General features: G+C 39.5%; 2 protein-coding genes across 4 annotated transcripts in view; both read left to right on the top strand.

Moving 5' to 3' along the window:
* Positions 1-4,001: 4,001 nt before the first annotated feature.
* mbd3b (methyl-CpG binding domain protein 3b) lies at positions 4,002-18,344 on the top strand. Of its 3 annotated transcripts, XM_080431231.1 has the most exons (8): positions 6,306-6,576; positions 8,070-8,147; positions 9,776-9,935; positions 11,381-11,518; positions 12,119-12,209; positions 12,660-12,837; positions 13,803-13,958; positions 15,721-18,344. In XM_080431231.1, the coding sequence occupies exons 1-7, from the start codon at positions 6,467-6,469 to the stop codon at positions 13,951-13,953; spliced, it is 906 nt and encodes a 301-aa protein (XP_080287357.1). In that variant the 5' UTR covers positions 6,306-6,466; the 3' UTR covers positions 13,954-13,958; positions 15,721-18,344. The 3 variants fall into 3 exon arrangements, with proteins under 3 accessions (XP_080287359.1, XP_080287357.1, XP_080287358.1); XM_080431233.1 differs by lacking the exons at positions 6,306-6,576; positions 8,070-8,147 and adding an exon at positions 4,002-4,106; XM_080431232.1 differs by lacking the exon at positions 8,070-8,147.
* Positions 18,345-20,362: 2,018 nt separating this feature from the next.
* LOC308086442 (unconventional myosin-Vb) overlaps positions 20,363-22,152 on the top strand; it is a gene marked incomplete at both ends in the record, with an annotated part of 32,883 nt that continues 31,093 nt past the window's right edge. Inside the window, 3 exons of the mRNA XM_080429964.1 lie at positions 20,363-20,389; positions 21,150-21,260; positions 21,359-21,527. Coding sequence (XP_080286090.1) covers positions 20,363-20,389; positions 21,150-21,260; positions 21,359-21,527 — 307 coding nt within the window. The remainder of the gene's footprint in view (positions 20,390-21,149; positions 21,261-21,358; positions 21,528-22,152) is intronic.

Below are 22,152 nucleotides of genomic sequence, written 5' to 3'. Positions count from 1 at the left end.
ATGTTTGAGAATACTTACTAGTGTTAGACTGACCCTTCTAAAATATATTCGGCTCAGTATCAGCCGTGTGCAGTGGTGGAAAAGGTACTCAATTTTACTTAAGTAAAAGTATCAATCCTGCAATGTAGATTTACTTTGTTACATGTAGATGTCCCGTATTAAAAATGTACTTGATTAAAGTACAAAAGTATTGCCATCAAAATACCAAAAGTGAAAGTACTCATTGTGCAGACTGTCCCATTTCACAAGTTCAAAATGTATTTAAAAAATCTGAAAATAGCAGATCTACAAGCTCACAATGCATCACATCGTGAGCTTGTAGATCAGCTACCGAAATGTATATAGGGCGAAAGTGGTTGGTGTGTTTTGTAATAATCAAAATCTGTAAAGTAACTTGTAACTTAAAGTTTTCAAATAATTGTAATGGAGTACAATATTTGGCTCTGAGATGTAGTGGACTAGAAGTAAAAGTACTTACAATTGTACTTAAGTACAGTATTTGAGTAAATGTACTTTGTTACTTTACACCACTGCTAGTGTTAGACTGAGCCTTCTAAAACTATTGGGCTCAGTATCAGCCGTGTGGCACCTTGTTGAGTTCACATCACCTTCCTGGAGGTGACCAATGGCAAGTTCACAGACCGTAGCGATAAGTTGATAAGCATTTGAACCTACTATATATCTACTGAAGAGAGAACTCGACCTGCACACTGTCTTTTGTCTCATACTATTGTCAATATAAACTATTTGGCAAACAAGGCCCTTAGACCTCCCTTATTATCAGGTAGGAATGGGCGACAACCTAACCTATTCCACCCGCGGTACAGGTCAATCGGGGATAAAGCAACCCCACGACCCATGTATTTAGCCTATCAGATAAGTATTTAATTAAGTTTAGCATGTCTACATGCAAGTTGTGACTGTGAGCAGCTAACCTCACCTCCACCCATAGTTCTATATATTCCAAGCAAGGGTGATGAGGTCAGGGATTAGGGAGGTATGCAGTATGTATATCAAGTGTTTTCTCCCTGATGCAGACCTTCCGAGGTCGAAACATGTTTTAATAAATAAAGGCTGTTCCTCCTTTTTACTCCTGAGTTCCCGGATCATCTGTTGTTTTTTTCCCACACGTTTTCCGTGAGCACCATTGACACTTTTTACTATATAGTTACCCGTTACTATAGTTAGGGCTGTCACGATTACACATTTTAAGTTGACGATTAATTGTCTCTCGAATAATTGTGATTAACGATTTAATTGTATGTTTGGCAATGATTGAACATTGGAACATTATGAATTAAAATTGTATTTCTGTTTGCATTTTAGGCTTCGTAATCAAAAATTAGAGAGAGAGATACAGAGAAATTATTGACATTTAATCATTTTATACATGTAATAATAGCAGAAATAGCTGATCTACAAGCTTACAACGCGTCACGAAGTGACGCGTTGTAAACTTGTAGATCTGCTATTTATGCAATTTTCTAATATTTGAAAATGTGTGAACATTTTTCAACATGGAAACGATTATAGCGATTATGCAAAAAATAATTGCGACTATCTCAAATAATTGCGATTATACGATTATGTAATAATTGTGACAGGCCTAACTATAGTTACCTTTTATAGTTATCTCCTGTGAGCACCTGGTTGTTCTCGTTTTTCTGTAATATCTTGCCATGTCATGCCAGCCCTCATGGTCCATACCGACGATGACACTTTTGTGAGATCACGTTTCTTCACGTAAACCTGTAGAGCGACTGTGTGGTCTAATAATTCATAGGGACTGACATTTCTGACCCATTTTATAATGAATCGCATTGTTGTCTTTCGTGTTCTGTTCAGGATACCAAATCTGGTTGGTTGGGGCACCGTCGGTGGAGTGGCACTGGTTCATTTTACAGACTGGAGGCTCTTCCTGGACTTTGTGCCCTACATTAAAGGGAAGTTCAAGGATGACGATGAGTAGAGTCTCACGAGAGGATGAATTGTGAGTGAATTGTTTAATAGAGCAAATAAATATTAAAGGTAGGGTAAGTACTTTTCATTGGTTAAAATAAGTTGTTCAATAGCTCAATATTCTGATCGTGCTCATTGCTATAAAGTGTTTGTTCAGTCACAGGAGTCTCCATGTTTCTCCAGCTCTTTTTTTTTTAAACAGAAAATGCATATTCAGGCCGGGATACCAATATTATTCAATCAGGATAGAGAACTCAGGACAGGATACAGATTAAACAAGTGAAATTGGAATTGATGACACAAAGAAATGAGCAGACAAATTGGAACTGGAACACTATAAAAATGAAGCTGGAGAGACAGGGAGACTCCTGTTATTGAACAAACACACTATAGTAACCAGTCAATTACTGTCAGAATATAGTGCTTTAACCTTTTAACAACAAACTTTTTGTTTTAACCCAGAAATATCACTTACCCTACCTTAAGTTTTTTGTTTCTCAACTTTATGCTTGAAATACACCATCACCCAACTGCTAATTTTAACCATTATCTACTAGTATTTTGTGTATCATATGGGGGCATTTTATCTATCTGGAAGAAATAATCAGAAACACCTCCAGACTGTCATTACTTGCTCAATAAAGACCAAGTTTAATGCCGTACAATTTCATGTCATGTGCCTTCTTCGGGCATCTTAAGATGGTCCTTGACTGAAACCTTGCACCATTAAACCTTTTCTTTATTGAGCTTAAACTGTGTAGGGGTGTGTTTGGTTAATTTACCTGTACGTGTATACTCTGCCAAGGCACCTGTCAGAAAGATTCTATCCGGGTGTGCAAGAAACTCTGGATTGTCTCATCTGGAAGAAAATTTTTGTCAAAAGATGTATATTCAGTTCTGTTATTTTTTGCTGTTTGTAATACAGTGCTAGTATCCACACAATCCTTTGGTGCTCTGTATTGTGTACTTGTTTAAGACCTGCGTAGCTAACAGGGCACCCATCGATTCAAAACACTAGAGGAAACAAACTTTAATTTTTTTTTTCTTTTATTGTTATTCATCCTTAACTTGTGTCAGATTGATTGTTTCTTGACTTTGTAGCATACATCTAGAGTCACAAACCAGAAGAGAGGAGGGATTTGCTTTACAAGTATTTCAAACGACTATTTATGTTCATTTGTTGCTCCTGAAGGAGCTGTGTCTGTCTACAGGACCTGGATGAGAGCTTACTCAATGCTGGCTGAAGAGAGATGCCCTGGCCCACCAATCTGCCAATCAAAGCGGGCTCATTAAGAAGTTGCACTATGGGGCTCTTATCGAGGTTTATCATTTGATCCGTTCAAGGAGGACAAATGACCAAAGTTCGCTTCAAATGCCAGTTCGTTTTGCCCCCTGATTGTAACTTTAGTCACTGTAATATGTATGAATGCTGTTTGTTGTCTTTCTGTTATTTAACGTGAACAAATATCTTGGCTTTCTGAGTATTTTAAACATTGCCAAATGTTCAATTTGAATGCTATATTTTCTGAAATAAAATCTACAAGGTATGAACATGTCTGTTTCTTTTGTGTTCCTTTTTTTTGTTGTATATTTGCGTGTGAACATTTCTGACATTGCAGCCTAGACCTAGGATTTATTGTCATTTTAATTAAACTGTACTGTACTGTATGAGGAATGTGTTTAGCCCCAGCATCTGTATTGTGGGGAATGCTTTTGCTGAAAATAGCAGATCGACAAGCTCGCAATGCGATGCAACACGGCTATTTTCAGTGAAAGCTTTCCCCACAACAACAGAAAACAGAAAAGATACTGGTATTGAGCCCTGAGGGACTCCAGTTACCCATATGGGGTTTTAAGTGGTTAAGGATAAATGACTTATGTGATGGGTTATATATTATGGACATTCCAGTCGCATACTTCACCGCAATTACATTTAAAAAAAAAAGATTAATTATTCCTCTAAAAATAATGAGCTCGTTTCCGGGAGAAAATCTGTCCATTTTATCATCAGGCTACGAATTGTGCGTGGATAATGTCTTGCATTTGTCCCATCGAAGGGGGAGGGGACTGAAAGAGGAGAGGGGAGAAGGGATTTAACAGCGAAAGGGAGAAAACCCAGATAGTATCTTCAAGATGGATAAAAACGAGTAAGTATATCTAAAGGATCATGCAATGGATCGCACCACGATTTCGATTATTTATGCTTTTAATGCGTAATGTGTCGTGTTCATTATGCATTTGATGAGTATGTTGATCATTGATTAGGTATAGGCGTTCGGTGGTCTCGGATTTGCTAATAGAAAATGCTGTGCCTAATGTCTTAACAACAGATTGTAACACATTTGTTACGGATTTACAGTTAGCGTCACGGTGGAAATAATGACCTTGTTATGGATGCTTAGAAACTTGAAAGCGAAGCAAAAAAGGTACATCATGCACAATGTCACATTTGGCTATTTCTTTCGGGTTTTTTTTTTGCATTAAATGGCGTTTAATAGTTTTTCTGCAGCATATTTTCCCAAATGGGATACAAAGATTAAGTTTAATGCATGTCACCCTTTAAAATGTCTGCATTTGATCGACAAGGCCTACTTTGTTCATTCATAAAAAAAAAAAACCCGGCTCCAAGTCTGAATGACAAGGGTACATTGTCGTGAAACGCTTCTCCAATTTCACGTAGCCCTACATGAAACTTTCAAATATTGCAAAGCTATTCGGTTGAGCGACACATTATTGCCGGTGTTTTATCATTTGTCCTCTTGCAAATGTTTTGTTTCACACGTGTCGTGACGGTTATCATGTTTTGCCAGTGGCGTCTAATTGAAAGACATTTTTTTTTACAGCATATCAATTTTGGTTTCATCGCAAGCTTATGTTACTGTAGTACAGGTGTTTCACACACACCGGTGTCCTATCGCATTCTGTGACTCCAGGGGTCGCCGGTGTGCAATTGCGGCAAATTCCATTCTTCACAAAGCGTATACAAAAGTGCCAAGTTGCCAGAAAAATGATGTTTGTCTGGACTTAATATTCGATTATGTATTGCAGTTGAAAACAGATGACATATTCTGATGGCACTTATTGAAAATAGTGACATATTTTATTGTTATGTCAGGTTTACCTTTTCTTTTCTATTTATTTTTTACAGGAAATGTGCTAATTTTACTCATCTTTTTCCACTTTAGAATATTTACAGTTAAACATGTTGGTGGGACCAATGACTAAAAAGCCACATGACATTTTGCCGAAATGGTAAAACACAGTGTTGCCAGATTTTGCTAGAGAAATAAGCAACCAGTTCTATGAAAACAAGCCCAAAATAAGCGACACATGAGCACTTTAACCTATATGCTGCATTGGCTATTTGAAAATAGCAGATCTACAAGCTCCGTTGTGAGCTTGTTTAGATCTGCTATTTTCAAGAAAATCTTGATGTAAAATGTGGAATATTTGGAAGATTTTTTGAAACATTTTAACACAAATCTGGTATGGGGCTCCCTGGCACAAAACATTTTCAGATGGACATTTTCAAGGACAAATGAATGACATGAAAATATTTGAGAACCACTGGTTTAAATAATAATTTAAACATTTGGAAGCAAGTCTAAATAAGCAATTACACAGAAACAAGCCCCAAAAAAGCAAGCAACTTTACAGAAAAACAAGCCCAAATGGCTTATAATAAGCGGACATGGCTGGCAACACTGCTAAAACAGCGACCCTACAGTCACGACGGCACTCTACGGGCCACCAATTCTCGTGCTACACCGTCCTGCTGTGTTTTATGTGCGGCTCTAGAACCTCGTTGTCCCGGGGATTCAGACACAGACAGGCAGGTAGTGATGCGGCCGCGACGTCCACGGCGGAGCGATCTGCCTGACGACAAAGAGATGTGATGATCAGTGTTGCCATGTCGGCTTATTATAAGCCACTTTGGGATTATTTTTCTGTAAAGTTGCTTGTAAATATTGGCAGCTGCGGGTTGCAGGTTTTTGGGGCTTGTTTCTGAAGTGTGCTTCCAAAATGTTTTAATTATATAATTTAAACCAGTGGTTCTCAAATATTTTCATGAAAGTGTATTGTGCAACTAGGGAGCATTTGTGTTGTTAGAATGTACAATATAAGAAATATTCCAAATATTCCACATTTTATTGCAAGAATTTTTTCTTTTTTAAATAGCAGATCTACAAGCTCACAACGCGTCCAGCTTGTAGATTGGCTATTTTCAAATAGCTGATGTGTATATATAGGTTTAAAGTGCTCATGTATAGTTGCTTCTTTTGGGCTTGTTTTCCTAGACCTGGTTGCTTATTTCTCTCACAAAACCTGGCAACACTGGTGATGATGCCGTCGGGCAGCGAGATCCCATTACAAGACAAGCGCGTGTAAATGTGTAGCCTTGTAATGGTGTGAAAACCAAACAAAAAGAGCGTTTTCACTTGCTTAACAATAGCTTTTTTACTTTTTAAAGTGGATTTATAGGCTAAATCTCGCGTCGTGGTTAAAAATGGAGAAGAAAAGGTGGGATTGCACTGCTCTCCCCAAGGGCTGGAAAATGGAAGAAGTGACCAGAAAGTCGGGTTTGTCCGCTGGAAAAAGCGACGTGTATTATTTTAGGTACTGAATGAAAACATGAGGTTGTTACTTCATTCATAAAGTGAAGCCACGAGGCTCCGAGTTGGGAGGCAAAACAAGTAGAAACGAGACAAAGTTTTGGAAACAGGGCGTCTGTTTGAACTAGGCCAGCTTTCACAATAATGTTGGGATCAGCGTTGCCATGTCTGCTTATTATAAGCGACTTGTTTTCCTGTAAAGTTGCTTGAAAATATTGGTAGTTGCGGTTTGTTTCTAAAGTGTAGTTGCTTATTCGGGCTTGTTAACTAATGTTGTTTAAACCAGTGGTTCTAAAATATTTTCATGGCAAGGACCCCCAAATGAATGTCTTTGTCCGCAGACCCCCCCCATCTAAAATATTATGTGCCAGGGACTCCCTTACCAGATTTGTGTTGTTAAAATTTTTCTTGGGCTTTGTTTTCCTAGACCTGGTTGCTTGTTTCTCTCGCAAAACCTGGCAACACTGGCTGGGATAAGGAGCTTGTCCCACCCAGCCATGTAGCCTAGTAGTAAGTATAGTGTAACTAGTGACGGGTCCATTCGGTTACATTTGTTACACTCCCGCAGTTACGAATGGATACATTTAACACAGGAGTTTATTGTGTAGAAGTAGCAGCTACGGCCAGCTAAGTAGTACAACTTAGTACTAACGTTAGTCCAAGCCTGGGTAGAGGCCTTGCAAAGCCTTGAGTCTCTGGTTCTAATGTAATCTTAGTCTCTGGTCCTAATGTAATCTTAGTCTCTGGTCCTAGTCTCTGGTCCTAATGTAATCTTAGTCTCTGGTCCTAATGTAATCTGGTCCTAATGTAATCTTAGTCTCTGGTCCTAATGTAATCTGGTCCTAATGTAATCTTAGTCTCTGGTCCTAATGTAATCTTAGTCTCTGGTCCTAATGTAATCTTAGTCTCTGGTCCTAGTCTCTGGTCCTAATGTAATCTTAGTCTCTGGTCCTAATGTAATCTTAGTCTCTGGTCCTGATGTAATCTTAGTCTCTGGTCCTGATGTAATCTTAGTCTCTGGTCCTAATGTAAACTTAGTCTCTGGTCCTGATGTAAACTTAGTCTCTGGTCCTGATGTAATGCGTAATCTTAGACTAATCTTAGTCTCTGGTCCTAATGTAATCTTAGTCTCTGGTCCTAATGTAATCTTAGTCTCTGGTCCTAATGTAATCTTAGTCTCTGGTCCTAATGTAATCTTAGTCTCTGGTCCTAATGTAATCTTAGTCTCTGGTCCTAATGTAATCTTAGTCTCTGGTCCTAATGTAATCTTAGTCTCTCTGGTCCTAATGTAATATTAGTCTCTCTGGTCCTAATGTAATCTTAGTCTCTGGTCCTAATGTAATTTTAGTCTCTGGTCCTAATGTAATTTTAGTCTCTGGTCCTAATGTAATTTTAGTCTCTGGTCCTAATGTAATCTTAGTCTCTCTGGTCCTAATGTAAACTTACAAATTCATTATTATAAGTGAACCAACAACGTCAGATTTGTTTCCATTATAGCAGAGGAGAAGAACAAGATGAGGAACAGAGGCGAGGAGAGAGGGGGGAGGCTCAGGCGGGTCGTTTGTATAGTTTGTGGTAGGCTACTGTACCATCCTATACTGGTGTTGTTTACTGTTTACTGTGCTGTGTGATGTAAGTTTACATGTGCATGAATTACTAGCACGTTCGCAGCAGTTGTTTGTTTTCTACTCATTGCCGAATCGTGGCTCCTTAAAAAGTGAAGTCACAATGTTTCCACCCCGAAACATTTTGTGTTTAAACAGAATTGTTTACACACGGTTGCCAACATATTGTTCCATTCTGTATCTAATTGTTATCATTTCTTTACACCCATGAATATAATATTGTTGAGTTTGTGAGAAAAAGTAACCCTCTTGTTTTGAATGTGATGTTAATGGGCTGTGTTGATTTTGACAGCAAATTTTGATTTAGTTTTAGTCGTAGTCTTTTGAATAAAATGTAGTCACATTTTAGTCATCTGACATGTTTTACTGTTAGTCTAGTTTTAGTCGACTAAATGTCATAAGATTATAGTTGACTAAATATACAGTTGATTCAGACGACTAAAATGTATTTTGGCGGTGCCTTGATGGCGTCGTAATGGCTGATTTTACACTTGGTTGCATGCTGAAAATAGCAGATCTACAAGCTGTGAGCTTGTAGATCTGCTATTTTCAGAGCGCAACACCCGAGCACAACCAAACATAAAATGACTTGTATTTTTAGTTCTACTGAATCTCTTCTCCACTAGCCCTCACTAACATTTTAGTCTAGATTTTATTTGTTGACGAAATTGTCAATATATTTAGTCTCAGCTTTAGTCATCGTAGATTAGTTTTTATTTTGTTTTTAAGTAGTTTTCGTCAGTGAAAAAAGGTAGTCGACGAACATTTTTCGCCATAGTTTTAGTCGACGAAATCAACACTGTTAACGGGCCTACAGTCCTTTAGGTAGCACAGTCATCAGCATCCGTTTCACTCACTGTTCAAAAATGATGTGATTCATGAACTCATTGTGACATGGATGATGTGGTGGTGTTCATAATTTGCTTTTGACTTGTTGCATGTCACGGTTCTTTACTTATGTCTGCAGTGTTTGTACCATTTTGATGTGTGGCCTGTCTGTGTTTGTGTGCAGGTCTCTTATTTGGGCTGTATGTATGATGTCAGCGGTTCCCAACCCTTCTCTGACTGTGTGACCAGGGCCCACTTGAAAGTGTTTGCGGCCCACCCATCTTGACCACCTAACAGGGGTGTTAAGTGGTCAGAATGGGTGGGCTGCATGCAATTTCAGAGCATGTTTATTTTAATGTTCAATCAATTGATTTTGTGGAACTAACGTAGGTATCGGTATAACAATGAAATCTAATTTCTTAAGGTTTTAAAGAAAAAAAAAATACTGTCGCTTTTTAATATTAACCCATTAAGACCTGGAACGCATCTGTGTCACTTTTTTGATTTGAGCTAAAAAGCATTATTTTACACGTTGGCTATTCAAAAATAGCATATCTTGTTTTTTTTCCGTTTGGCCAATTATTTGGGGGCCCACTTGCAATATCCTCACCCACGGCCCACCAGGGGTCCCTGGTGACGCAGGTTGGGAATCGCTGCTGTATGTCATGTGTGTCTCCATCCGTGGTTGACTTTTTACAGACGGATGTATTCAGTGTTGTGTCATGTCTCTGTCTCTCCTCCTCCTCCTAGCCCCTCTGGGAAGAAGTTCCGGAGTAAACCTCAACTGGCCCGTTACCTCGGTAACCAGATGGACCTCAGCTCCTTTGATTTCCGTACAGGGAAGATGCTGATGAGTAAACTGAACAAGAATCGGCAAAGATTGCGCTACGACAACAACAACCAGAACAAGGTGAGATGAAAACTCCCTGCTGCAAGCTATCCAGTTAATGGTAGAGGTCAGGACGGCCTTTTAAAAAAAACTATGAATGACAGAAATTCAGAAAACATCATCATTGACAGCATTGGTCAGTAGCGTTATTTCTCAGTGAAACCTTCTTATAGCACATGGCATTTGTGTCTATCAAACATAGATCGATGGACCGTTTCTTTATTCCACTGTATTTGTATTGAATTTTTGTATTGTCTTTTGAAAAGGAAAATATGACGGCAATAACAATATGGGGGAGGGTTGGGGAAAGGGAGAAAATGAAAACATTTCTAACTGCCAACTTGTTAAAATGTCAAATCTACGTGATTCTAACAATGATATTTATACAAAAGAAAAACATAGATCGATGGAAAGACAGACCTGTATTGATCCCACAGGGAAAAGTTTAGTTGTCAAAGGTAGTAAAGCAGTTATAAACAGGGCAGATACAAAAAAAGGAGATAGAGCTAAGGGTAGCAACAAGATGATACTAATATATATAAGTATCAGTCCAGTATTGTCATGTAAATTGTGTTGAAAACGACGATAAAAGCAGACCCCCAAAGACCAAGATAAAAAACATGATCAGTAGTTCAATACCATTATCATTACATATACAGCATCAGTGCAGTATTGTCATCTGAATAAGCCGAACAGTCATATTCCGAGAGCAGATTGAAAGGTCCGAGTATTCACCTAAAATGAAAGCCTACCTAAATCTACGGTTATGTGTCCTGAACATTCCTTACTATATTATTCTCTCTGGCCACAGACTTGATGGAATGCCTTGAGGTCAGTCCACGTTCCTCTGCTTACTAGTGACATAGTCATAGACCCAAACGGTGTGATTGATTGTGTCTGGGATATTTGACAAAATGTCAGCGACTATGACCGAAGCATTCTTCTGTCTATATCAAGCTGTACATCGTACAAACAGGTGTGCATATCCTTGGCATATGCTGGTGCATATACTTAGTTTGTACCAACATTTACCAACATCAACACTAGGGGTGTGCCGATATATCGTCCCGCGATATATCGTGATACATTTTCTTGACGATATGTATCGTTTTGGGGGATAAAAATATCGCTTTGAAAAAAGAGATATAGATATCTATATATATATATTAGCCTATATTTTTTGCAATAATATTAATGCAAAAACAGAAGTATTTGTTTGAATTTGCCTTTCCCCCCCCATATATTTTCATAAGCTTCCCCCCCCCCATATATTTTCATATTACAAAAGTGCCATATATCGCATCGTATCGATGTTGTGAGCCCAGTATCGTATTGTGAAATTAGTGCACACCCCTAATCAACACTCTACCATCTGATGCACTGGTCTCTCTCTCTCGCTCGCTCACACTCTCTCTCCTGCCTGTCTCACCCTCTGTGTGTGTGCACATGTGTGTTATGTTTTAAAGGGTAAGCCTGACCTGAATACGTCGCTTCCAGTCAGACAAACGGCGTCCATCTTTAAGCAACCTGTTACCAAGGTTACCAACCACCCCAGTAACAAAGTGAAGACGGATCCTCAGAAGGCAGTGGATCAGCCCAGACAGGTATCACCCTCATCCTATTAATATTGTGAATAAAAAAGGCATTAAGAAGATGTTTTACCGTCTATCACCACAAAAAAAATCATCACAACCAATAATTGTGATTTGTAATCGTAATCGATTAACAATATTAACCCATTAAGACCTGGTACGCATCTGTGTAATTTTGATTTGAGCTAAAAAAGCATTATTTTACACTTTGGGCTATTAAAAAATAGCAGATGTATGAGCTTGTAGATCTGCTATTTTTTTTTAATTGTGAAAATTTTTGCAAATCTTTGAATATATATATTTTTAAAGCAAACATTCTTAACTCAAATCTTTGCTTCTGGGGGTCCCTGGAACAAAATATTTTGAGATGGGGGTCCGCAGCCAAATACATATAATTTTGGGGGTCCTTGACATGGAAAATATTGAGCACCAATGATATAGAAACATACGTTTTTTTTTAGAAAACTGTTGGGATTTAGAAGACATTTGTACAATCGGCCTCAGGTCTTAATGGGTTAAGAACAAATAATTGGGAATATCACTTTCACAGTAATCGGGCATTGATGAATTGTTGAATACTAAAAGGGAACACACTTTATTGTCTGTCCACAGCTGTTTTGGGAAAAGAAGCTCGGTGGTCTGAATGCGTATGACATTGCAGAGGAACTGGTCAAAACTATGGAGCTACCTAAAGGCCTGCAAGGTAAACCATTACCTGTTTATGTCAGTTTTTGTTTGAATTGTGTTGATATTGCATTTTATATATATGCCTATAATCTCATATGCGGGTCAGACATCATTTAGCAGCATATATAAGGCATGTCAATGTTAACCGCTGGCTGCTCCGAGTAAAGCAGCAGCACACGCAAAGCACCTGTAATCGTGCTTGTAAATCTTCTATTTCTGACAAGCAACGCCGTTGTATGACCGTTTAAGTGAAGCATTACTCATGCCTACGTCATTACCACAGCAACCAATGCAGATGCGTCAATGATGTCTGAATACCTGGTCTGACCACTTGCAAATAATAGGGCAGACTGCGGACAGTCAGTCCTAAAGATAGTATTTGAGAAACGCATCATATTTGGCTGAAGTTTGAACTAAGCCTTAGATATCACACAACCTCTCAAAATCGTCCCAACTGTGTCCTCAGGGGTCGGTCCAGGCTGCACAGACAAGACTCTTCTATCGGCCATCGCCAGTGCCCTCCACACCAGCGCGGCCCCCATCACTGGCCAGCTGTCTGCTGCTGTAGAGAAGAACCCAGGGGTGTGGCTCAACACGGCACAGCCCCTGTGCAAGGCCTTCATCGTCACCGACGAGGACATCAGGTAAGCACGCAGCGCCACATTCTTCACACGTGTATCCAGTTCATGATCGAGACGGACACATTTGAAGAAACCTGGAAACAAATTCCCCTTAAGTCGCTCTCAGTAACCGGGGCAAGAAGGACTTGAAATTTCAACTGTTTTTGTCGCATATGTTCCTGAAATTGCATCTGCTCCAAACCCCAAATATAATTGGGAACATTTGTCCGAATGCAAATAATTGTTCTTGTGCCACCTTTATTTCCCCCAGTTGAACATCCCTTTTGTACATTCTCTAGTTAGTATACTCAGTATGTTCCTTGTGAGCTGACTGTAGGCGCTGCATTCAAACAATCAAAATGTTTGTTTTGTGTGCAAGAGTGATTCTATTTTAACGAGATGACTCGTTTATCGAGTGACGTCGCAGCGGTCATTTTGAAGAAAAGGATTGTAGTAATGTGTATTTAATCGCATTCAATCAACATATGAAATGCCAGTACCACTCACACTGAACATGAAGCAAGGAGGGTCCAGCCTATCATCTTGTACTCTCACAAATGCAATCAGGTGAAATGTTAAGTTGCACGCTCATTTTGGTTGCTGGTCTAGAGCCCTGCTCATGCAGAGAGATTCAGACAGCGACAGGCAGACAGCGGCAGACAGCGGCAGCCTGCAAGTGATAGGAGAAATCAAGAACGGAGACAAAAAAAACTAGAAAGATTTGCTTATATGTGCATATATTGTTAGTGCTCCTTAAATTTTGGAGGTGATGCTAACTTTTTGAAGTGGGGCGCACCAGTGCTACCAAGAAAGAAAGACATATTAAGCCTTGCGATATTCAGCCAGTTAGATTGAGCAATGTCCTCATAATGGCATATCTGGCATACCTTCCTTCTCACCCCCCCCCCCCCCCCCACACACACACACACACACGTGTGATATATCTAAACTGTCAACTGTAACCGTTTCCTGTTTGATGTTTTGTGTAGGAAACAGGAGGAACTGGTCTATAGCGTGAGGAAGAGACTAGAGGAGGCGCTGATGGCTGATATGCTGGCTCACGTTGAGGAGGCCGCTAACGAGAGCGGAGACGCTCTGAAGGACGAGGGCAACAGTAGTGAGGACATGGACACTGTATAGCACAGGTAAGGCCTGGTTGCTTTGTCTGTAGGGCTCTTTAAATAGAAACTTTGGGTTGGCTCAATCTACACTTTAGCTAATGTATGTATTATGCGTATACATCATTTAGAACAGGGATTATTTTGGCAGCACTGCAGTTATGTAAAAATAATACAAGCCCTCCATCCAATCAGAATCAAGTATTCGCTGTAGCCATCGTATACATTTAAAATGTATAATTGCAATATTTATACAATATAGATTGTATAAACAATGTTGTGTGCCTGAGATTATATTGAAATCTTATCATGCTATGATCATGGTTATCTTTTTATTTCTTTGGTTTTTGGAACACTTTTAAATGCTCAGATATATATTTACCGGAAAAGATTGTGTCCTCGTGTATAGGGATGGGACGATAATCGTTATCATTTTATTTATCGTGATAAAAATGTATCGGGAAATTGTCCTCTGTCATACACTAGGATGAATTGGCTTTAATTGAGCTGCAAATTCAGTACCACTTAAACCTTGTATACTTGATAAAACTTGATATAAGACCTATAAAGAGCACATTTGGTACGCTCGTATTTCACTCGCACAAATCGATTCGCCAAAAATAGCAGATCTACAAGCGTTGCAACGGATTGTGAGCTTTGTAGATCGGCTATTTTTGGCAAACGTTCCCCCCAGAATATGGATGCTGTGGTTAACAAAAGTGGCACTTTGAATTTTAACCCATTAAGACCTGGAACGCATTTGTGTCATTTTTTTATTTGAGCTAAAAACGCATTACTTTACACTTTGGCTATTCAAAAATAGCAGATCTACAAGCTCGTAGCGCGGCACTCTTGTAGATCTGCTATTTTTGAAAAAAATTGAAAATGTGTGCAAATCTTAGAATATGTATATTCTTTTAAAGCGAAACATTTTAACTCAAATCTTTGCTTCTGGGGGGTCCCTGGAACAACATATTTTGAGATTTGGGGGGGGTCAGCGGCCATAATTTTGGGGGTCCTTGACAATTATGAAAAAGTTTGAGAACCACTGATATGGTAATCTCTCAAGAACAGATTCTGCTCTGCGTTGGAATCTGTCGTGAAGGTTCGTCATAACGTGAACACACTGGGCTACAAGTGGGCGTGCCTTCAGATCAGGAAGCAGGCCGCGCTTTACCCAATCAAATGTAGTGGGCGGGATTTACGTGTCCGCCGATCCTTCCCCACTCGAAACCAACCAAAACTAATTTAACAATAGCGTCCGCGGAGCAGACAAAACCACGAAAAGATATTCACATTTTAACTTGCTCTTTCATCATAGAAACAAGTGGGCTTATAACCAAAACAATCCATGTTCTCTGGGAGAAGTGGTGTTAGTGTTCCGTGTAGAAATATTGTTAGTGGGAATGAAAACATAGTCGCACCACCGGAAGTGAAACGCTGAAGGCAGACCAAAACCCCGGTTTCCTTGCGCACGGGTGCTATGTCGTCATTGTCCCAGAGCCAAGTGAGATAGTACAAACAGCAGAGGGCGCTGTTTTTCCTTCTCATTTGGTTCTGGGTTCCCAGATTGCTGATATGGAAACATACGCTTTTTTTAAAAAACTGTTGGGATTTAGAAGACATTTTGTAGAATCGGCTTCAGGTTTTAATGGGTTAAGCAAATTTTGATTATCGCCATAATATTGTAAATCTTTCCACAATAATCGTAACCACACTATCCTTTGTTTTTCTCCTGTCAGGTTTTGTGATGACATAACCACACCATCCTTTGTTTTTCTCCTGTCAGGTTTTGTGATGTCCGGGAGTGTTAACCAACACGAACAGCTCACAATGGAACGTGAATGGTAGTGATCCCCACACCAATCCAACCGTGACTTATTCCCCAGCCTGCACCCCCCGCCCCACAACAAGACCATTATTTACACCGTGCAGGGCAGCCTAAAGATTGGTTTACCCCTCCCTGTCTAACCCTTTGCTGGCTGGAGCTCCGTAATGCCAGCGCTCGTCGACCAACTCGGACCGAGGTACTCTGAATCCCTATCGATAATAAAGAGAAGATTTGTAATGTTTCGTAGGACATCAAAAACGAAGACATCAGCAATTTAAAAAAGGCTAAAAAGTGAAAGGAGTTGTGTACAGTATGTGAATTCAGTGTTCAATGATTAAAGTATTTTTTACTAAACAAAAAGAAATGGAAAAAAACATTGTATGGGTTTGCATCTTTTATGACAATCATGTTAAACCCCTACATTCTTCTGTACATGCATTCAACGTGTTAATTTGGGTGCATTTTGGGTTTTGGAGAAATGAAAGAATGTGTATGATTTACATACAGACGGGTGACAAATTAAAGTAAAAAAAACAACAAAGTGTCTTAGTAAGGTGTTTCGGCCACGACAAGCCACCCGAATGGCATCAGTGCGCCATGGCATAGATTGTACAAGTCTCTGGAACTCTACTGGACGGATGGAACACCATTCCAGCAAACGATATTATTCCCCTTATTTGGTGTTTTTGATTAGGGTGGTGCAAAGTGCTGTCTTAACACCTCGGCCAAAATCTCCCATAGGTGTTCAATTGGGTTGACATCATGGTGACTACTCTTTAAAAATCATTCATTCAGTGACCCCTTTGTGCCCTGTGGACGGGGACTGTCATCATGGAAGAGACCATTCCCATCAGGATAAAAACATTTCGTCATAGGATTTATTTATTTATTTAGAATTTTTGGTCAAGAATTGTGGGAAGGTGCGTATCCTACCTCTTTTCATACAAGTGGACCCATGCCTGAAAAATACCCCCCCCCCCTCCTTAACAGAGCCAGTGTCACTGAAAGGGTCTGTACCGCTCTCATGGTGTTACACCACACGTGCACTTGCCCACTTGTGGAGAATATAGTGAAGGGTGACTCATTCCACTTTTTTTTGCCCATCTCTGTAGACCAGTGCCTATGGTCTAATGTGCACTAATCCTTGTAATGAGGGGTTAATATGCACAGCAACCCTACTATAACATCCCTCTCGATGTTGTTGTCGACAGGCAACAGACTTTTCTTGCTGACACATTCTGATCATGTCTGCATTGACGTTGTCACTCACCTGAGAAATAGTTGCTGTTTAGCTTTTTTCTTTGCATATCGCATTAATACATGAGCATCACAGTCATTGAATGTGTGCTTTTTACCACAATTTCTGACCCTATTTACTGATGTCTTACCCATAGATTGAAATCCTATTGAAACACTAGCCAGTTTGGCAGTCTGTTACTGAAGCTCCTGCCCCAATGATTAGCCCTCTTTCATAGTGACTTAGATTCTTGCCATATCTTGATCATCAAAATCAAGGTCAACTGAACCTACTCAGCAATTTTATACATGCCACAGCGCATGATGGGATGCTTGATTGTATCATGTGGTACACATGTATGGAAGCGGTTGCATTCCATATGTTTCTCGACCTATTTATTCCGATTTCCTTATTTAATTTTTCACCCATCTGTATGTCTCGTGCTTGAATTTTACAATGCACTCCATGAATAGTTCAGCATACGTTGACATTTTCCTAGTAGAACAATACACGTATAATTCACAAGAGGAGTCCCCAGTGTGAGTAGAGCTCACTCTTCAGCTTAAGGCTGACTGGAACAGACTTAAATAAATTACATACAGTAGTTAAGCTGACAGAGGGGCACATTTGCATTTCCCTGAAACTTCTGTGAATCTATCGGAGAGGACTGCTCAACTGACATTTTATCGTGTTCTCAAATATTCTCATTCGCATGTTATAACTTATGTCATCAGACCATTCATGTTCAGTGTTGTTGACCAAAGAGGAGCCATGTTAATTTTTTTGGAGGGGATTACACTTCTGTTTTAGTTTTCTCCAAATCTAGTCTACTTAGCTATTTAACTCTAAGCAATCATGTGGCCCCTTTTTTTTTTTTATCGGTTGAGAATGAAAGCAAATGTGATGGAGATGAGCACAGTGACGAAGAAATGACTTGTAATGTGTAACTGTTAACTGTTTTCAACACTAGTCGTTATGTACGGTCGGTGCTTACTGATGTTGTGAAACATTGCTGTTTTTTGTCAATGGCTTGTTTCTGCTTCAACCTCAGTCCATAGATATTTTTTGAAAGTGTCAGTTTTACCACACATGCTGCCTCGTAGTACCAACTCCCATGGACAAAATTGGTGACAATGTAAATTAAAACTGAAATATTGTGTAAATTAATTTGTTTTGCACTGGGTTTTGAGGAAGAGTGATTTTGTATGTATTACGCGATTCCTCAAAGCTTGGTAATTATGTTTCCAATTGAAAGGAAGTCCCTAATTCAATATCAGCAGGCTGATTGCTGAAATTATTAAATTGATTGTTTTACTTATTAAAATGAATCTGTATGTCAACAGCAGTGATGTTTTTTTCTTCCATGCTACGTTAAAATACCTTGATATTCCCAACAACGTTGATCTGAGTCCTTAGGACATAAACACACAAGACACAAGGTAAGTGTGTAAAACCATACAATTAACATAAAATTAAAATGTAATAAGATATAATAAAATGTGTTTGCATACTATGGATAGTAATTGTAGCATCAAATGACTACATTATCATACATAGTATACACATCTGGCCTTTAGGTGTTAAAGGAGAATTTTGGACTAAAGTTTTCTTACCTTTTCTATGACTTTATGATATCTTAGGATGAATGGTACAGTAGAAAATTTTCATAACTCCACCCCTGAGCCGCCACAGCTTAAAAGGTGCGCGGATAGGCCTTAGGTTAGATCACATATTTTAATAGCTTTTACATTTTTATTTTTTTTTGGGTCTGTTCTGTCACTATGAACGTCAGATATCAAAAAAAAGCTATTAAAATATGTGATCTAACCTATCCGCGCACCTTTTAAGCTGTGGCGGCTCAGGGGTGGAGTTATGAAATTTTTCTACTGTACCATTCATCCTAAGATATAACGTCATAGAAAAGGTAAGAGAACTTTAGTCCAAAATTCTCCTTTAAGGTGATTCTGGATGTACTAACATTGTAAATCTGGATGTCCTTGTCCTAGACTAGAGCATCTACACAGCTTAAAAAATAAGGGAGGTTTATTTTGTATTTTAATGCATTTCTATTTATTTGCATCTTTAATCCATATTTGCATCTTTAATCCATTTAGTTTTACTGATATGACTTGTTGGCATTGTACTGCACCTTGGTACAATTTGGTTTTTAAATGTGTTTTATAAATAAATTGCTTGGCTAACAGATGGTTGGCCAGATAGAGGGCTCTTTTCAAATCTGAAGTCCCTCCTTTTGCAGCCTGGTGTAGTAGATTCCAGCCAGAGATGGAAGATCATAACCTGTGATCTTGGACGCACGCACACACACACACACACACACACACACACACACGCACACGCACACGCACACGCACACACTTTTGCTGTCTTGTGCCTTGTCTCAGTTTTAATGTCTAGAGACCTGGAGAACCGTTAAGTGTCCTCTTGCCGCCCCTGCAAAAAGTCAAGTAAGAGCACTGCTTAAATCAGTGGTTCTCAAATGGGGTCCAGGGACCCTCAGGGTTCCTTGAGCAGGTTCTAACTATTTTCACTAGTTTGGGTCCCGGGGAGACATATTTTGGGTCTCAAGCTAAACATTTTGGGAACCACTGGCATACAGTATGGGATAGGGGTCTCTAGATGGAGTGAGGTAAGTTGTAAAGTTTTAATGTAACCTGCTAAAAACTTTCTTTTAATGTGTCTTGATAACAATGACACTTACGGTCGGAGCCACTTTGCTACTTTATTAAACCGTAAAATGCCCAACTCTGTAAACTACTGAGCCCGTTTTAAATGAATGAATAGGCCTGTCACAATTATTACATAATCGTCTAATCGCAATGATTTTATATAATGGCAATTCTTTTTGCATAATCGTCATAATCAATTCAATGTAAAAAAAATGACATATTTAAAAAAAAAGGCAAAAATAGTGGAAATATTTTATATAGCTATTTTCGCCATTAATGTTTATTTTTTTAAAGTAATTAAATATGTGTTATTTGTCATATCTGCCCTGTGCAACTTTTGTTTTCGAAAGCTAAAAACCAAACGGAAATGTAATTTGTATTCATAATGTTCCATACATTCTTCGCAATTATTTGAGTGATAATTAATCGTCAACTTAAATTTGCAATCGTCACAGCCCTATGAATGAATGGCTCCATCCAATCACTGCATCCTCATTCAGATTAACAGTTAACTTGCAGTGTCTCTGGGTAAATGGACAAAGTACAAACAACATTCACGCAAACTTGCAGTGTGGCTGTTCTTGACCGGGGGAAGAGGACATCAGACAGCCATCCATTCCCCAGGGACCATTGTGAGCATTTCCCTAAATGTCTGCCCACTTTCCTGCTTAACATCATGGCAACAGTGGAGTTGTACTGCAAGGTAAGGTTTGATCGATGAGTGAATTGGATATTATGTGTGTTTTCATGGTGCCATATGAATTGCTTTTGTTTATTTATCCAAACAAATGGATGTGGATGACTTCAAACTTCATTTCAGTTGTAACATAGTAAATCGGTGTTCCTATTTGTGATGAGACACATTGATGAACCAGGTTAGAAAGATTTTGTTGCTTTTGCACACCATGTCATTCATTTCTAATGGGAGCTTACTGATTAAAAAAAAAAAAAAAATGCGTACCTGATCACAGCCCTCATACAGAAATCAATACATTTCTCTAAAACCCAAATGTCAGCCATATCATTAACGTTTTGTATTATTAAAAAGTATATATATTTTTAAAAACTGAGTCTTCAGTGAATGACATGATGACACAGAAAAATCCTCATGAATGTGGAGTGTAATAACTAATCCATAGTAGGACTGGCACAGAGGGATGACCAATGTTAATTTTTAACACCGTTTAAGAGCATTTTTATGCTGATCGGTGACAAATAGCTTGTCTGGGTGTGACAGGCCAGTTTAACACGGGTACAGTTACGGAAAAGAAAACGAATTACGTAATGACTTCCTCCACGGTTCACCTGCACTTCAGCTCTCGTCAGTCCAGTGGAAGCCGGATCTGTTCACAAAAGTACATGTTTGGCTGGCTTTCTGTCCCCCCAAAAAATCTCATTTACTCTCTGTTCTTACACAAACAATTACCACACACATACCTGAGGCAGTCTAATCCTTTTGTTAGGGAGCCAGTGTGTGGGTTCCAGACCCAGACGCAGTCTGGATTTCAGCACAGCTCCTTCAAGACTACAGCCCTGGAGACAATCAGCTACTGCTACAGCTCGCAGATGGCAGGGTGAGAGAGAGAGAGAGAGAGACAAACACACAGTAACGGTGTCAACGAGTAGCATTGATGTATTCCACAGCTCCTTAACCCCCCGTCTCTGTTGGCAGGAGGTGCAGTGCCCTGTGGCCTCGGCCGCTAATCTCCCCCCCATGGGGAACCCCGACATCCTTGAGGGAGAGAATGACCTAACCGCTCTCAGCTTCCTCCATGAGCCCGCCGTGCTCCACAACCTCCGCGTCCGCTTCCTGGACTACAACAGCATCTACACCTACTGTGGTGAGGCCAGGGACCAGGTGGAGAGAGAGAGAGAGAGAGAGAGAGGGAGGGAGGGAGAGAGAGATGATAAAAAGGGAGAAGGAAAGATATCAATAATACAGGGGAAATCTCTTAAGTAGAACAGTGGTTCTCAACCTTTTCAGGCTGTCCCCCCCCAAAATAATATGAATTGGGGACCCCTCGCCCTGACAAGCACTTGGATTTGTAGGAGTTGAGGCATTAAATTTAATTTAACTCGGTTCCACACATAAATAGTGGGAAAAATAGCCGATCTACAAGCTCACAACACCTTTATATTTTTTGACAATTTGGCCAATGTTTGACCAGTTTTTATAGTATTTTGCTGTTTACTTTTGATGCAGTAATGGTCTTTTTTCATTTGATTTATTTTTCTTTCTTTCTTTTTTTAGGTATTCGGTATTAAAAGACCTTAAATTGTCACTTTACTGTCATCTGGGGGGGACCCCCCCCCCCCCCCAAATCATGGGGTCCCGACCCACAGGTTGAGAACCACTGAAGTAGAATACCGGAGAGGGTGAAATGCAGACGGGTGTGATCCTATAGTGGCTTTTGTTGGCCTGACAGCTGTCGTGTGCTTCTGTCTTTGTGATCATGGCTCGTAATC

Source organism: Gymnoscopelus braueri (assembly GCF_963280865.1).
Source record: "Gymnoscopelus braueri genome assembly, chromosome: 6".
Lineage (NCBI taxonomy): Eukaryota > Metazoa > Chordata > Actinopteri > Myctophiformes > Myctophidae > Gymnoscopelus > Gymnoscopelus braueri.
The sequence above is the reverse complement of the archived record's forward strand: the minus strand, read 5'-3'. Positions and strand labels throughout refer to the sequence as shown.